Genomic DNA, 18,878 nt, shown 5'->3' on the forward strand with positions numbered 1-18,878 from the left:
GCACGGATGCAGGAAGAAATAAAACATTGGCTAGCTTTGCATAGAAGCCTCTACCACTGGGCCCCAAGAACGGCTCCTTGTTTTGGGTGAAGGAGTGTCATAGTTTATACATCTAATACAACTCACCACAGTAATTCATCATTTCAAGCATCCTAGTCTTAACCATGGTCCTAACCAACCAAATCAATCCCTAACTTTTGAGACCTGTTTAAGGTTTGCAGAATGGACGAAGCCTTGGCAATTGTTTAGTTTAGTTCAGTTCAAGATAGATAGATTTGGTTGGTTAGGACCATGGTTAAGACTAGGATGCTTGAAATTATGGTGATTTGTATTAGTTGCAAAAATTATGACACTCCTTTACCCAAAACAAGGAGGCATCCCTACAGTGTAAAAAATAAGAAAAAACTATCCAATGTCATTGTGCGAAATATGTTTTATTTTGTTTTTGTATTGTTAAACTAATATTATTTGATGGTCTATACTGTTTTTATGTTTTAGGCAATATATAGATAATCTTTGGTTTAGGTCCCTAAATGACGAAATTTCCAAAACCTATCCATATCCTTTCGTGGCCCCTCGTGATTCCATTCAGTGAATTCTTTCAGAGTTGCTTACTACTCCAGGCTTTCCTTTCCTCTATGGCTTGGCGTTGTTATGGGCAACTATAATTCCAAAATGTTGTCACCGCCCATGGGATTCACAATTGGACAGTGTTAGTTGTCATCAAGACAAATATAATATTCCGATTCGTCAACATTAACGTCAATCAATAGGAGTGCTATTGTCATTGGCTATTTTTCATGTATATGTACCGCCTCCTGGAATAGGACCACGCCGCAAGTTTTTTCTCTTCAAGGGTTTGGTGAGTAGAGGTGAACGATCTTGCGGAACAGATAGTAGTTGTTTTGCTCTGGTTATTTTTCTCACTACCCATCCACCGCAAGAGACCTTGGCCTGTGGACATTTGTAATTACAAAAGTATTGGTTCAACAAGTTGCCTACTAGCGTCCTGGCTTGATGAGGATGGCAGAAGAACCTGCGACAAGGCAAGTGTGCATATTTGTCTAGTTGTGTGGTACAATGTCTGGTGCTAAACAAACTGCTAACCAGAACGAGCTCATCCATTCAGTCCCAGTTCACTTATTTCTAGTTTCAATGTAGTTCAAACACGGTATGCTCGCTAAATAAATACCGTGACAATAACTGGTAGTAGGTGTGGCTAGGGTAGAACGGGAAAAGTTGTGTTTTTTTATTCTGTTTAAATGAACGGCCTTTGGGCATTCCTATTATAGAGAGCCGGAGATGTCTGACGCTGGCTCGGACGAAGAGCTGGAGCTTCCCGCACCGATGATGGAGCAGGGGAGTCACGACGGGAGTATCAGAAAGGTGAGCAGTACACAGTTGTGGCTAGAAAAACACGATACTGTACCAACACACGTTTATATTAAAGTACATGTTCCATTGGAACGTGTATCTGTTATGAACAGGACAATACTATTTTGGCCTAATTGTCAGTTTCATAATGCATACAGCTTAGGTGTTCCACATTATCAAGTTATTTAGAATTGACACGCATTGCATACACGAAGTTTTTAATTACTGAACTGATTACATATTCATTGAGGGCTGTCTTGGTCCTGCATTGAGTTGCCATTATGTTGATAAACCTTTGGTGGTGGGGGGGATTGTAGCAGGATGCTGTCCAGGGGGAGATATTGTACTGATGGGATGTTGCTGGGAGAGCCAGGTTACTCCTTTCCACCACCTGCTGTCCCCTGGCTGGGGGTACACTTATAAAATATGTTATTTAGCACATCCCTGTGTCTTGTTAGGGATGGCACATGTGAACTTTTAACACAATCACTGTGTTGGCACAACATGATTTGTGTAATTTTCTTTCAACTCGTTTTGTGTCAGGTCATGCAATTAATGTGTTAAAAGCTGAAAACCATACAACACACCCTAGATGTATTTGATTATTGACCAATCGCATTGCTGCTCTGAAGTCATCATGCATCTAGGAGAGCTGGGTCTGAGCTAAGGCTGGAGCTAGGGGGTTGTAGCATGACTATGGCTGAGCTGGATACCGGAGGCAGGGGGTTGAAGCATGGCTAGGCTAGCACCTTAATCCCTACAAGCACTCTGAGGATTACTGAGCGCACACTCACAGAACAAACACCTCACTAAGAGAGAGGGATGAAGGGAGGGGGAGAGTGAAGTAGAGGAGAGTGAAATAAGGTGAGGGGGAAAAGGGAGAAGGTTGGCTTGCCTGTGAGAGGAAGAGAGAAAAAGGGAGGAATAAGGAGAGAGTTTCTCATTTTGGGGTTAGCATACCCTATTATGGCCTTTCCTTCCATGTTGTGGTCTGTTTCTTCCTTGTTTCTTTGTACTGTATGAGTAAGAGCCTAGTCAGATGGCTTTAAGGACAAACACACCATGCAGATGACCAGTTAAAAGCAGCGTGTGGCTGTCCTATCGCCTCTGACCACAGAACATCAGCCGTAATTTTATTTTAATTTCCTGACAATTGTTGGCCTACATGTTGACGACGTGTACAGTGCATTCGGAAAGTGTTCAAACCTCTTGACTTTTCCCACATTTTGTTATGTTACAACTAGGGATGCACAATATATAGGAATCAGCCGATATTAGCTAAAAATGCCAACATTGGTATCGGCCCGATGTTTAGTTTAACGCCGATGTGCAAAACAGTAATAAGCTTCACGACATACTATGGAACGCCATTTTGGTCTTGGCGTGTCAAAAAGATACACGTCAAATATAATTTTGACAATAACACTATTGGACGAGTTAAATAATATTTTAATTTCACACGTCAAATAATTATATTATAGAATGTTGTGTGTTCTGAATTTGCACATGCAAGCCAAGCGCCACCACTACTATCAGTTGCACTGTCAAAGCTGTACAAAAAAAATGTGCAAACACCGGCCACGAACGATGTGTTTACAATACCGTGTTGGTAATAAAACATTATTTGTTCGACCGCAACTTCTGGGGTAGCTAGCTAGCTTTAGCTTGGTACCTAGCTAGCACCAATACAACCAGCCTGAAAACAATGACCAGTAGAAACTGCAGTCATTGTCCTTATTCTTAGCAATGATTTAGGAATCCTTGTGTGTAAGTACTAGCTAGGTAGCCACTTGTTGTTCCCCTATTGAAATTGAACTTCAGTTAATGAAAATAAATTGCTAGCCGCTACTTAACCCTGTTGCCCAAAGCTAACCTTATAAGCGGCCAGCTAGCTTCATCTGGCTAGTGAGGCTCGACCGGACTGAGTTATGTGGTGAGAAGCTAGCCACAATAAGTATTAGGCACATTAGTGGAATTTGCTGTTTGGCTTCAAAATAAAAGTACCTATTTGAAAGTGATGCAGAAGGTTACAATTGGTGGAATCATGCCATATTTAGACTAGAGAATGTTAAACAAGGTTGGAATATGAAATGTGGTATCAGTCTACTCGGTGACACCCACAGAATGCAACTGTGAAGAGTTTACGCAAATATTAGCGTTGTAGCTCTTATCGCGGGACTGACTGTGAAATCACCTCCCCAGTCAGCCTATTGTGTGTATTGACATTCATATTGCACTGTACAGCTTTACCTAAGGATTGGGGATCAATGAAATGGGGTATCAGTCTACTCAATACCCAAGATATTTTATCCCATTGTCTTCCTGAGAGTTATCAGACTCAAACATCCACTCTGTATTGTTTTTCCTCGGGAATAGTGTTCAATACACATAGGTTGACAGTAAATGTGGCTCAATTCAGTTGTTTCAGAGTCCTGCAATAAGAACTACGATGCTAATGTTCTCTGGGTGTCACTGAGTAAACTGATACCATGTCATTGATCCACAATCCATAGGTAAGGCTGTACAGTGAAATAAGTATGCAATTCTAAAGTGTAATCCATCCAGTGTGATTTCAGATTTGTCAAATTAACACTTTTTGTTGATTTTATATAACATTCCAACCTCGTTTAGTATGATCTATTCAATTATGGCATAATTCTACTATTTGTATTAACTTGCATCAGTCAATGACACTTATTTTGAAGGCTAACCTCAAAGTCCATTATTGTGGCTAATCCTTATTGTGGCTAGCTTCACATACAGTGCCTTGCGAAAGTATTCGGCCCCCTTGAACTTTGCGACCTTTTGCCACATTTCAGGCTTCAAACATAAAGATGTAAAACTGTATTTTTTTGTGAAGAATCAACAACAAGTGGGACACAATCATGAAGTGGAACGACATTTATTGGATATTTCAAACTTTTTTAACAAATCAAAAACTGAAAAATTGGGCGTGCAAAATTATTCAGCCCCTTTACTTTCAGTGCAGCAAACTCTCTCCAGAAGTTCAGTGAGGATCTCTGAATGATCCAATGTTGACCTAAATGACTAATAATGATAAATACAATCCACCTGTGTGTAATCAAGTCTCCGTATAAATGCATCTGCACTGTGATAGTCTCAGAGGTCCGTTAAAAGCGCAGAGAGCATCATGAAGAACAAGGAACACACCAGGCAGGTCCGAGATACTGTTGTGAAGAAGTTTAAAGCCGGATTTGGATACAAAAAGATCTCCCAAGCTTTAAACATCCCAAGGAGCACTGTGCAAGCGATAATATTGAAATGAATAATATTGAAATGCAAATCTACCAAGACCTGGCCGTCCCTCTAAACTTTCAGCTCATACAAGGAGAAGACTGATCAGAGATGCAGCCAAGAGGCCCATGATCACTCTGGATGAACTGCAGAGATCTACAGCTGAGGTGGGAGACTCTGTCCATAGGACAACAATCAGTCGTATATTGCACAAATCTGGCCTTTATGGAAGAGTGGCAAGAAGAAAGCCATTTCTTAAAGATATCCATAAAAAGTGTTGTTTAAAGTTTGCCACAAGCCACCTGGGAGACACACCAAACATGTGGAAGAAGGTGCTCTGGTCAGATTAAACCAAAATTGAACTTTTTGGCAACAATGCAAAACGTTATGTTTGGCGTAAAAGCAACACAGCTCATCACCCTGAACACACCATCACCACTGTCAAACATGGTGGTGGCAGCATAATGGTTTGGGCCTGCTTTTCTTCAGCAGGGACAGGGAAGATGGTTAAAATTGATGGGAAGATGGATGGAGCCAAATACAGGACCATTCTGGAAGAAAACCTGATGGAGTCTGCAAAAGACCTGAGACTGGGACGGAGATTTGTCTTCCAACAAGACAATGATCCAAAACATAAAGCAAAATCTACAATGGAATGGTTCAAAAATAAACATATCCAGGTGTTAGAATGGCCAAGTCAAAGTCCAGACCTGAATCCAATCGAGAATCTGTGGAAAGAACTGAAAACTGCTGTTCACAAATGCTCTCCATCCAACCTCACTGAGCTCGAGCTGTTTTGCAAGGAGGAATGGGAAAAAATGTCAGTCTCTCGATGTGCAAAACTGATAGAGACATACCCCAAGCGACTTACAGCTGTAATCGCAGCAAAAGGTGGCGCTACAAAGTATTAACTTAAGGGGGCTGAATAATTTTGCACGCCCAATTTTTCAATTTTTGATTTGTTAAAAATGTTTGAAATATCCAATAAATGTCCACTTCATGATTGTGTCCCACTTGTTGTTGATTCTTCACAAAAAAATACAGTTTTATATCTTTATGTTTGAAGCCTGAAATGTGGCAAAAGGTCGCAAAGTTCAAGGGGGCCGAATACTTTCGCAAGGCACTGTAGATGTGTCCGACCACCATTAATCAACTAAGAACTGTCTTATAACTTACTGTTATTTTAGATGACACCTAGTTATATAGTTAGCTAGCTAACTATAGCTACTGGAACAGATGTCATTTTTCTATGTTTTTTTGGGAAGAACATTGTTTGCATCCCTGAGCCAGCTAGTTCTTTTTTTTTTTTTTGACCAGCACTGTAGGTACAAGAGACATCTTTACCAGCATCATAGCATACGTATCGATGATTCGTTGTGATATGAAATACGAATGATAGTGTAATCAATGTGTAATAACTATGTAAAAAATATAATAAATGCGTTAAATAATTATGTGACGTGCAGTAGGGATGAAACGGTTACCGGTTTCACGATAAACCATGGTAAAATTCCCGACGGCTAATATTAGGTTCAAATTTTCATTTATCATGAAAACTCATGGTAAATACTGTCCAGCATCAACCAAAGTTAGCAACAGTCTGACGCAGGTGCAGCATGCAACACAGGTTTTGCTTTGTGTGAAAACATGGCAGAAGGCAGTGACAGCGCTCAGGAGATTTTCTTTTCAGAATTTTAAGAGGACCAAATCTGAAGTGTGGTCGTATTTTAGGTTTTACAAGAGTGGTGAGGGAAACTTAATCGAAGATGGTTACCCTGTCTTAGATAGATAGATAGATAGATATATATATATATATATATATATATCTATCTATCGCTGCGAAAGGGGGCAACACTTCAAATCTCTTGAGTCATCTTCATGACCACCACCCACTACTTTATAACGAATGCAATCGAAGTTAACTTTTAGCTCAATGCATGATGTGGGTACTTCAAAATGGGGGACAATTTCATGGTTTGTCTGTCTAACTTGCTAATAGCTTGTAAATAATTTAAACTGAAGCTTTGTATTACATACTCTTGTTAAAACACTACCTGTTGTTCTGCTGCTGTATGCGTCGTGTGCAGACTCTTCGCCCATTCCACACAATAACACGTTATGCAGTTTAGTCACCCAACCAGCATTATTTTGTTTATTTAAAATACGTCAGTCATCGACTTGGTTGTAAAAGTGTTCCAACAGGAGAAACACTATATATGCATATACAAGACTCCTGTATTTATGTCAATTATTTGGCTCGTTGCAATTACTATCACTGTCTTAAGACTCATTTGTATTTATGTAAATTGTGCATGGGGTCATTGCATATACTCAAACGCAACACAGAATATTGTGTGTGTGATGTAGTAGTAAATAATACATTTGCTATTCCCTTGTTTACAGAGTGAGCGTGCAGCAGGCAAACCTAGTAATGCTACTGGTCACTCCACAGTTGTGACAGACACTCGAGCAATCATTTAAAAGGCAGTCTACTTATGCACCCACATCAAAAACCTCACTGCAGCCATTTTATATTACATTGCAAAGGACATGATGCCATTTCAAAATGTTGAGAGGCCTGGCTTTTTGAGACTGATGAAGGTTGCCATGCCTCACAACAAAGTGCCATCACAAACAGTTTTTTCCAAGAATGAAATCCCAAACCTGTACAACCAAGTTAAAGCTACATCAGCTTCACTATCCATTACCTCTCCCCAGACTGGCAACTGGAATGAAACTGCCTGGAAACAGTTCTTCCCAGACGATTACTCTGCTCACAAGAGTTTTTTGAGAATGTGGGGGAGCAACAAGAAATGAATGGTCTGCATAACCAGACAACGCAACAAACATGATCAATGCTTTTGACGAGTTCCCAGATCTGTGGCTTGGGTGCTTGGGCCATAATCTGAACCTGGCCATCTCAAAGGCTCTGAAAATTCAGAGAGTTGACAGCAGTCAAGGCCTGCCATCTGGTCCAAGGCTTCTCACGGAGCTGGAAGAGGGGAGAACTGAGAGAAGCAATCTGCCCTCAACATGCCACAGAAGGCTGTAATCCATGATGCGGTGACCCTATGGGGATCTACACACAAGATGCTTTAGCGTTTCATCAGCCAGGCTGTGCGACACTGGCTGGAGAAAGGGGAACATGGCATCGGATGCCGACAAGTGTCATGGAGCAGCTGTGCCAGCTCCTTGAACCTCTGAGCAAGTTTACAGATGCACTTGCCTCAGAGACATGAGTGACACTGTCGGCCATCAAGCCTGTCCTGGACCACATCACCCGTGATGTTCTGGTGGAAAAGGATATGGAGCCATCCCTGACCAAGGAGACGAAAAGGGTAATGAGAGAAGACCTTAATAGATACAGAAAAAGCAAAGAGAGTCATGCACATGACTTGTTTCATTGACCCCCCCCCCCCCCCCCCCCCACTTCAAAATGAGCTTTTTAGATGAGCCTGAGGCTGCAAAAGTTGACACTGACAGCTGTGTCCAGGATGCCTTGAAGCTGGCAGCTGCACAAGTCAGGGAAGGACCATAAAGCACGAGCATCACCAACACCCCCACAGCAGCATCGGAAGGGAAAGGCCTGGCTGGGTTGCTGCGAAAGATTACCTCAAGGCAGCAGAGAGGTGAAGAGGGTCAGATTCTGACCACCCCAGAAGACAGAGTGAAAGAAGAGAACAAGGTCTACTTGTCTCTGCCACCCATTCCAGCAGAAGAGGATCCACTGGTGTGGTGGTCGGGGCCATGAATCAGACCTGCCTCACCTTGCCAGGATGCTTTTGTGCATCCCAGCAACCAACGTGCCATCGGAGAGAGTGTTCAGTACCAGTGGGCACATTTTAACAATACTGCGATAATACTGATCATGTGATAATTTTGGTTATTATGATCGTGATATTACATTTTCATACCGTTTCATCTCTAATGTGCAGTCATATTCGGGTCCTGGTTGGTCACATCAAAGTGTTATTTGACGTGCATCTTTTTTGACACGCAAAGACCCAAACGGTGTTAACGACTGAACAAATGAACAATTAAACGGCACAGCAAGTAAGTGAAAGAAATAGGTTTTCGATGTATGTTTTACTGGTAATGGGAACATGCGTAAATGGCAACAAAATAACTTTGGTCAGTGTGGTGTGTGTGTGTGTGTTATTTATAATGACGGCCTACCCTGGCCAAACCCGGACTACGCTGGGCTAATTGTGCGCCGCCCTATGGGTCTCCCAATCACGGTCAGATGTGATACAGCCTGGATTCGAACCAGGGACTGTAATGATGTCTCATGCAGTGCCTTAGACAGCTGTGTCAGTGTGTGGGTGTGTAAACTATTTAACTACTAGAATGCTTAAATGGCAGCAACATTTTTTTTATATCGGTATTGTTTTTTTGGGGCAAGGAACGTATTGGCAAAAATGTAATGACGGTGCATCACTAGTTACAACCTTATTGTAAAATGTATTACATTGTTTCCCCCCTCATCAATCTACAGTCGGTACACCATAATGACAAAGCAAAAACAGGTTTTTTGAATTTTTTGCAAATGTCTTAAAAATAAGACTGAAATAACACAGACAAAAGTATTCAAACTTTACTCAGAACTTTGTTGAAGCACAACGGACCTATTTATTTTTTTCATCCCCGGATTCATCCCCGGATTCCCACCGCAAACGGAACATTTCTCAGCTGGATCTTCACAACTAGCTATCTAGCTAAACCGCAACCCCGGATGATTGCTCCTGGCTAGCGTTTCCACCCACTTAGCTTGAAGCTAGCCCGGCCAGCGCACCTGTGCTACCACCGTAGCATACTCCTGGGCTACAATACCCGGGCCCATGACCGGTCTATCGATGTCACCGCATGAAGAGGAATAAACAGACTCACCCCATCGCGAAGTCCCCCAAAGGCTAACTCTCTAGCCCTCGCCATCTCCCTGCTTGCTAATTAGGCCTGCTAACTGCTAGCTTGTCCAGCTCCGGTCCGCTAACTGCTACCTTGTTTACCCCGGGCCTACAAACTGTTAGCTTGTTAGCACAGGCCTGCTAACCGTCTGAATCGCCGCGTCCCAAACACTCACTGGATCCATATTTACTTTCTATCTCTTTTTGATTTTTAACTTGTTTATACCTTCCGGAAACCTGCCTCACCCAATGTGATACGGAATCGCTATCATTTTACATTTTTAGTACACACTCAAGAACCCCCAGAAGCTAACCAGCTAACTAGCTACAAGCTATTTAGTCATTGTTAGTTTTTTTAACCTGGATAACACTCGCCAGTCCAGCTTCCCTGCCCCATCCACCGCTGCCCCCTGGACACTGATCTCTTGGCTACATAGCTGATGCACGCTGGACTGTCCATTAATCACGGTACTCCATTCTGCTTGTTTGTTTTATCTGTTGGCCCCGTTGCCTAGTCAACGCCATTTTACCTGCTGTTGTTGTGCTAGCTGATTAGCTGTTGTCTCACCTACTGTCTAGCTAGCTTTCCCAACTCAACACCTGTGATTACTGTATGCCTCGCTGTATGTCTCTCTCAAGTGTCAATATGCCTTGTATACTGTTGTTCAGGTTAGTTATCATTGTTTTAGTTCACAATGGAGCCCCTAGTTCCACTCTTCATACCCCTGATAACTCCTTTGTCCCACCTCCCACACATGCGGTGACCTCACCCATTACAACCAGCATGTCCAGAGATACAACCTCTCTCATCATCACCCAGTGCCTGGGCTTACCTCCGCTGTACCCGCACCCCACCATACCCCTGTCTGCGCATTATGCCCTGAATATATTCTACCATGCCCAGAAACCTGCTCCTCTTATTCTCTGTCCCCACCGCTCTAGGCGACCAGTTTTGATAGCCTTTAGCCGCGCTCTCATACTACTCCTTCTCTGTTCCGCGGGTGATGTGGAGGTAAACCCAGGCCCTGCATGTCCCCAGGCACCCTCATTTGTTGACTTCTGTGATCGAAAGAGCCTTGGTTTCATGCATGTCAACATCAGAAGCCTCCTCCCTAAGTTTGTTTTACTCACTGCTCTAGCACACTCTGCTAACCCTGATGTCCTTGCTGTGTCTGAATCCTGGCTCAGGAAGGCCACCAAAAATTCAGAGATTTCCATACCCAACTATAACATCTTCCATCAAGATAGAACTGCCAAAGGGGGAGGAGTTGCAGTCTACTGCAGAGATAGCCTGCAAAGTAATGTCATACTTTCCAGGTCCATACCCAAACAGTTCGAACTACTAATTTTGAAAATTACTCTCTCCAGAAATAAGTCTCTCACTGTTGCCGCCTGCTACCGACCTCCCTCAGCTCCCAGCTGTGCCCTGGACACCATTTGTGAATTGATCGCCCCCCATCTAGCTTCAGAGTTTGTTCTGTTAGGTGACCTAAACTGGGATATGCTTAACACCCCGGCAGTCCTACAATCTAAGCTAGATGCCCTCAATCTCACACAAATCATCAAGGAACCCACCAGGTACAACCCTAACTCTGTAAACAAGGGCACCCTCATAGACGTCATCCTGACCAACTGGCCCTCCAAATACACCTCCGCTGTCTTCAACCAGGATCTCAGCGATCACTGCCTCATTGCCTGTATCCGCTACGGAGCCGCAGTCAAACGACCACCCCTCATCACTGTCAAACGCTCCCTAAAACACTTCTGTGAGCAGGCCTTCCTAATCGACCTGGCCCGGGTATCCTGGAAGGACATTGACCTCATCCCGTCAGTTGAGGATGCCTGGTCATTCTTTAAAAGTAACTTCCTCACCATTTTAGATAAGCATGCTCCGTTCAAAAAATGCAGAACTAAGAACAGATACAGCCCTTGGTTCACCCCAGACCTGACTGCCCTCGACCAGCACAAAAACATCCTGTGGCGGACTGCAATAGCATCGAATAGTCCCCGTGATATGCAACTGTTCAGGGAAGTCCGGAACCAATACACGCAGTCAGTCAGGAAAGCTAAGGCCAGCTTCTTCAGGCAGAAGTTTGCATCCTGTAGCTCCAACTCCAAAAAGTTCTGGGACACTGTGAAGTCAATGGAGAACAAGAGCACCTCCTCCCAGCTGCCCACTGCACTGAGGCTAGGTAACACGATCACCACCGATAAATCCATGATTATCGAAAACTTCAATGAGCATTTCTCAACGGCTGGCCATGCCTTCCGCCTGGCTACTTCAACCTCGGCCAACAGCCCCGCCCCCCCCGCTGCTCCTCGCCCAAGCCTCTCCAGGTTCTCCTTTACCCAAATCCAGATAGCAGATGTTCTGAAAGAGCTGCAAAACCTGGACCCGTACAAATCAGCTGGGCTTGACAATCTGGACCCTCTATTTCTGAAACTATCCGCCACCATTGTCGCAACCCCTATTACCAGCCTGTTCAACCTCTCTTTCATATCGTCTGAGATCCCCAAGGATTGGAAAGCTGCCGCAGTTATCCCCCTCTTCAAAGGGGGAGACACCCTGGACCCAAACTGTTACAGACCTATATCCATCCTGCCCTGCCTATCTAAGGTCTTCGAAAGCCAAGTCAACAAACAGGTCACTGACCATCTCGAATCCCACTGTACCTTCTCCGCTGTGCAATCTGGTTTCCGAGCCGGTCACGGGTGCACCTCAGCCACACTCAAGGTACTAAACGATATCATAACCGCCATTGATAAAAGACAGTACTGTGCAGCCGTCTTCATCGACCTTGCCAAGGCTTTCGACTCTGTCAATCACCATATTCTTATCGGCAGACTCAGTAGCCTCGGTTTTTCGGATGACTGCCTTGCCTGGTTCACCAATTACTTTGCAGACAGAGTTCAGTGTGTCAAATCGGAGGGCATGCTGTCCGGTCCTCTGGCAGTCTCTATGGGGGTGCCACAGGGTTCAATTCTCGGGCCGACTCTTTTCTCTGTATACATCAATGATGTTGCTCTTGCTGCGGGCGATTCCCTGATCCACCTCTACGCAGACGACACCATTCTATATACTTTCGGCCCGTCATTGGACACTGTGCTATCTAACCTCCAAACAAGCTTCAATGCCATACAACACTCCTTCCGTGGCCTCCGACTGCTCTTAAATGCTAGTAAAACCAAATGCATGCTTTTCAACCGATCGCTGCCTGCACCCGCATCCCCGCCTAGCATCACCACCCTGGATGGTTCCGACCTAGAATATGTGGACATCTATAAGTACCTAGGTGTCTGGCTAGACTGCAAACTCTCCTTCCAGACTCATATCAAACATCTCCAATCGAAAATCAAATCAAGAGTCGGCTTTCTATTCCGCAACAAAGCCTCCTTCACTCACGCCGCCAAGCTTACCCTAGTAAAACTGACTATCCTACCGATCCTCGACTTCGGCGATGTCATCTACAAAATGGCTTCCAACACTCTACTCAGCAAACTGGATGCAGTCTATCACAGTGCCATCCGTTTTGTCACTAAAGCACCTTATACCACCCACCACTGCGACTTGTATGCTCTAGTCGGCTGGCCCTCGCTACATATTCGTCGCCAGACCCACTGGCTCCAGGTCATCTACAAGTCCATGCTAGGTAAAGCTCCGCCTTATCTCAGCTCACTGGTCACGATGGCAACACCCATCCGTAGCACGCGCTCCAGCAGGTGTATCTCACTGATCATCCCTAAAGCCAACACCTCATTTGGCCGCCTTTCGTTCCAGTACTCTGCTGCCTGTGACTGGAACGAATTGCAAAAATCGCTGAAGTTGGAGACTTTTATCTCCCTCACCAACTTCAAACATCAGCTATCTGAGCAGCTAACCGATCGCTGCAGCTGTACATAGTCTATTGGTAAATAGCCCACCCATTTTCACCTACCTCATCCCCATACTGTTTTTATTTATTTATTTTTCTGCTCTTTTGCACACCAATATCTCTACCTGTACATGACCATCTGATCATTTATCACTCCAGTGTTAATCTGCAAAATTGTAATTATTCGCCTACCTCATGCCTTTTGCACACATTGTATATAGACTCCCCCCTTTGTTTTTCTACTGTGTTATTGACTTGTTAATTGTTTACTCCATGTGTAACTCTGTGTTGTCTGCTCATACTGCTATGCTTTATCTTGGCCAGGTCGCAGTTGCAAATGAGAACTTGTTCTCAACTAGCCTACCTGGTTAAATAAAGGTGAAATAAAAAAAATAAAAAAATAAAAAAAAGCATCTTTGTTAGCAATTACAGTCTCGATTCTTCTTGGGTATGACTTTACAAGCTTGGCACACCTGTATTTGGAAGTTTCTCCCATTCTTCTCTGCAGATCCTCTCAAGCTCTATCAGGTTGTATGGGGAGCGTCACTGCACAGCTATTTTCAGGTCTCTCCAGAGATGTTCGATCGGGTTCAAGTCCGGGCTCTGGCTCGGCCACTCAACGACATTCAGAGACTTGTCTTGAAGCCACTCCTGTGTTGTCATGGCTTTGTGCTTAGGGTCGTTGTCCTATTGGAAGGTGTACTTTCGCCGCAGTCTATGGTCCTGAGCACTCTGGAGCAGGTTTTCATCAAGGATGATCAATGGAAACAAGCAAAGGGTCTAAATACTTATGTAAATAAGCTATTTATTTTTAATACATTTGCAAAAACTGTCATTATGGGGTATTGTGTGTAGATTGATGAGGAAACATATGTATATACATTTTAGAATAAGGCTGTAATGCAACAATGTGGGAAAAGTCAAGGGGTCTGAATACTTTGAATGCAAGTCTTGTACTTCAGTTATCAGACTCCAGTGGAATCAATGTCTAACTGTACCTGTAGCATTGGCATATGCAGTGGTGGAAAATGTACACAATTGTCATACTTGCGTAAAAGTAAAGATACCTCAATAGAAAATGACTCAAGTGAAAGTCACCCGGTAAAATAGTACTTGAGTAAGTCTAAAAGTATTTGGTTTTGAATATACTGTACTTACGTATCAAAAGTAAATGTAATTGCAAAAATATACTTAAGTATCGAAGGTAAAAGTATAAATCACTTTAAATTGCTTATATTATCCTCTTTGGGCTGAGATCCCGTTAACAGGATCCATATGACAACAGCCAGTGAAAGTGCAGGGCGCCAAATTCAAAACAACAGAAATTTCATCATTAAAATTCCTCAAACATACAAGTTTTCACACCATTTTAAAGATACTCTTCTTGTTAATCCAAACCACAGTGTCCGATTTCAAATAGGCTTTACGGCAAAAGCACCACAAACGATTGTTAGGTCAGAGCCAAGTCACAGAAAAACACAGCCATTTTTCCAGCCTAAGAGAACATGAAGGCTGCTTGGTGTAAAGTGGAGGAGTCCTATCCTCACAATCACACCCATTGGCTGTGCTGCTCATTCATTGAATCTGCTTCTCAAGGACGACATGGCACTTAAAACAGTGGATACACTCTACAAGAGAGCCAAGGAAATGGTTAGGTATGTGAAGGGTCATCAAGTTATAGCAGTGTTATGTTCTTATTTTTCAGAGTAAATAACTCATGGACACTAGAGAAGCTTAACCAAGTTGAATTCTTCCCAAAGGGTCGTTACAGCTGTAATTCAGACAAAGACATGGCTCCCCCGTGGTGGTATTCATACCCCACTTTGGGTGGAGTCTCCTCCTTATCTCTAAACAATGCATCATTCTTGCTACGCAGGGAACTAAGTGATATGAGCCTTCAACGGTTTCTCCCCTTATCAATACTGTCACATGCAATTGTTTCCCCTGCACTCCCCCCTCATGTCTCTTGTGTAACTAATGTTCCTATACTCTGAGTATAACAATGTTCAAAGTTTGCTGCTGTTGGATTCTGGGAGTAATCTACCTCACCAAGCAAAGTGAGAAGAATAAAAAGCACCACATTGAAGCAGCCCAGCAACACCCGTTGAGGTGGTGTTGCCATCATGTTTGACAGTCTCCTGGAAGGGAAGGGGTCTCTCCAAGAAATGGCCATATCAGTCTGCCGATATGGACAACCCATCAAGAGGATCCTTCTGGATTATGTATTTTGGGAGAGAGTGGTAAGCAGCCTGAAACTCCTGAAACCTATAGCAGTAGGATTGAGGGAGACAATGCCATCCTGTCTGATGTTCAGACTCTGCTTGCAGATGTAAGAATAAATCCATACTGCCCTTCCCACTTCACTGTTGCTCCAAGCAGAGGAAACTGCAGTTCTGAAGCCCATACACGCCGCATCGTACATGTTGGACCCCAAGTATGCTGGCAAGAGCATCCTGTCTGGTGCAGGGATCAACAAGGCCTATGGTGTCATCACCACCATGTCTCGCCACCTTGGCCTGGATGAGGGCACAGTTCTTGGCAGCCTGGCGAAGTACACTTCCAAGCAAGGGCTTTGGGAGGGAGATGCAATATGGCAGTCGTGCCAACATATCTCAGCCACTTGGTGGAAGGGACTTTGGAGATCTGAGGCTCTTTCCCCTGTTGCCTCCATAATCTTCCAAATCCCGTCTCCGAGCGTAACTGGTCTTTGTTTGGGAACGCACTCACCAAAGCACGCAACAGGCTGACCAATAGAAGGGTTGAAAAATGTGTGGCCAACTGGGCAAATTTGAGGCTTTTTGAGCCTGACAACAAGCCATCCTCAACAAGGTTGGAAAGTGACAGTGAAGATGATGTTCAATAGGTGGACATTTAGGAGGTCCAGGGAGAAGACAGTCTAGAAACTAAAGCTTTGGTTATCATTTTACAGATATTTGTTAATGTTTTTGGGAGATGTGATGGATCATTCAATATTCCCTTTTGTTTAGTGGAGAGTCAAAATCATTTAATTAAAGTTAAATTCGTAACTAAAGTGTTTTTTTTCTATTGGAAGGATTTAATCATTTGCATTTGTCTACTTATAAGGTAAAAGGTTTGTCTCCATATGATAGTGGTTAGGATTCGGCGCTCTCATCGCCGCGGCCCGGGTTCGATTCCCGGTCAGGGAACTACTCTTTTGGGGCGGCAGGGTAGCCTAGTGGTTAGAGCTTTGGACTAGTAACCGGAAGGTTGCAAGTTCAGACCCCCTGAACAGGCAGTTAGCCCACTGTTCCTAGGCCGTCATTGAAAATAAGAATTTGTTCTTCACTGACTTGCCCAGGTAAATAAAGATAAAATAAAATAAATATGGTGAATATATCCAATGCAAAAAACAACCACATTTTAAATGGTATTAAAAGGCATATTTCCATTTATTCCCGTTAATTCCCACGGAAAGTTTCCACCTCCTGAATATTTCCCAAAATGTGTAATCCTAGTCACTAGTACAGTCCTGATCTAGGTCTAAACTTGATCTCATAGCAGCACCCCATAACCAGTGATTGCACACTTTTTGCACACTTTTTAAATTTTTTTAAACTCTTCCCAGCTTCATGTGTCTTCTAAGCTGTGATCTCAGAGCCCTTTTGAGCCTTTCCATTAGTGTGCTCTGCATAATCATGGATCATATGGTCTACTCCTTTCCTCAGTTCCAGATCATATGTGAAGGTGTAGGGCTTGTAACTGAATACCACCTGTAGAGGCACAGAGCCAAACCTTGAGTTGATCACATGACATGGTGGGGTGACGAAGTTACACTATTAAAAAGAGCATTGGTAACTTTTGGTGCGTGTGTGTGGTAGGCAAAGGTCAGGTGTAAGAGGTCTTCAAGTCTCCTCTGTTCTGTAGACCATGACGTCTAAGGACTTATCTCACAGCAGGCTACCGACCGAGATCTTCTGGGGCTTGGTCTCCTGGCAACCGTCACCACAGAGAGCCAACTACATTGACAACAGGATATTTGATCCTAACTGTGATGGAGGCAGGTGGTCTTAGTCACCCATACTTAATCAGGGAGGGAAGCTAATCAGGGTGGGAAGCTAACCAGGTGCTCAGGTGTATGTCTCCCTCAGTCAGGTGTATCTGTGACAGGTTTGTGTAATGTACTGAATAGTCCGTCAACCCCTACCTGTTCGGCTTGGAATATTCTTCTTTACGTACAGTTTGTTTATTATACACTAATATTCAAAGGCATGTGAACTACACATAGGGTTTAGACACAAGCAAGAGGAGATGGACATATGTTGTGTTCTAGCAAGTTACGCATTAACCACAATCTCTCTTACAATCCCCCTCTTTCTCTCCAGGGTTGTGATCCTTGTTCCCAGACCCAACGCAGTAAGCTGCAGCACCGTAGAGCTCGTATCAACCAGCAGATAAACAAGGAGATGAGGATGAGGGCCGGGGCTGAAAACCTCTTCAGGTGAGCTAGGGTGGGGGCAGGGTCAGGGGTGAGGGAAGGGACAGGTCATTGTACAAGTGGTCGAATACTGTCTCTGCTCCTGTGTGTACACAGCTCTGCGGGGCATCCACTCCCTCCCCTCCCCTGTGGTGGAAATGGGAACCCCAAGCCCTACTACCTGTGGAAACGTTGAGCTCTATCATATACAAACACTAGCAGATGGAAATACACAACTATTTTAGGGTATATTGGGAGCTCCTCCAAAACCCACACCATCCTGTTTTTATCACTATTTGTCCCATGGTGTGTGGGTTTTGTGTATTGCCATTCCACAGGTTTGATGCCTGTTATTTTCCACCTTCATTTTTCAAGTGTATTTTGTCAGAAGTGTAAATCTCACACACACACTTTGACCTGTGCTGAACTTGAACAGTTATAATACAGCCTGTTATCGTTCTCTCCTTTTAAAGTAATTTGGGTTTTTTTCTTTCCAGAAAAGTAGCTGGTGGCAGGACATCAAAGCTGAGCTAGGTTTTTAAAGTGCATCAAACCAAACCATCTTAAGAGCATTAGCATAATTTTGATCCTCTCCCTCTCTGCCTTTTCTTCTCTCCCCCCAACTCTTATTTCATGAAGTTTATCCTACACTTATTAGTAGTGTTTGAGCCACTGAAGGACATGGTGTATTGGATTGGTCTGAGTGGTATAATAGGACACTGTCTCTCTTTAACATACATATTCATCTGAGAGGAGGAGATGATGATGATGATGATGATGATACAGTGCCTTGCGAAAGTATTCAGCCCCCTTGAACTTTGCGACCTTTTGCCACATTTCAGGCTTCAAACATAAAGATATAAAACTGTATTTTTTTGTGAAGAATCAACAACAAGTGGGACACAATCATGAAGTGGAACGACATTTATTGGATATTTCAAACTTTTTTAACAAATCAAAAACTGAACAATTGGGCGTGCAAAATTATTCAGCCCCCTTAAGTTAATACTTTGTAGCGCCACCTTTTGCTGCGATTAC

General features: G+C 43.6%; 1 protein-coding gene across 2 annotated transcripts in view; it reads left to right on the forward strand.

The window, feature by feature from the left end:
* The first annotated feature begins 853 nt into the window (after positions 1-853).
* Positions 854-18,878, forward strand: part of LOC110520994 (rhophilin-1) — a 66,467-nt gene continuing 48,442 nt past the window's right edge. For both annotated transcript variants that reach the window (XR_016495243.1, XM_090231944.1), the window contains exons 1-2: positions 854-1,386; positions 17,749-17,864. Coding sequence is in view for 1 of the 2 variants with exons in the window: in XM_090231944.1 (XP_090088070.1) it covers positions 1,303-1,386; positions 17,749-17,864 (200 nt within the window). In the remaining variant the exon portion in view is untranslated. The remainder of the gene's footprint in view (positions 1,387-17,748; positions 17,865-18,878) is intronic.

This window comes from Oncorhynchus mykiss, chromosome 4, assembly GCF_057628025.1.
Source record: "Oncorhynchus mykiss isolate SJ-2025 chromosome 4, ASM5762802v1, whole genome shotgun sequence".
Taxonomy (NCBI): Eukaryota; Metazoa; Chordata; class Actinopteri; order Salmoniformes; family Salmonidae; genus Oncorhynchus; species Oncorhynchus mykiss.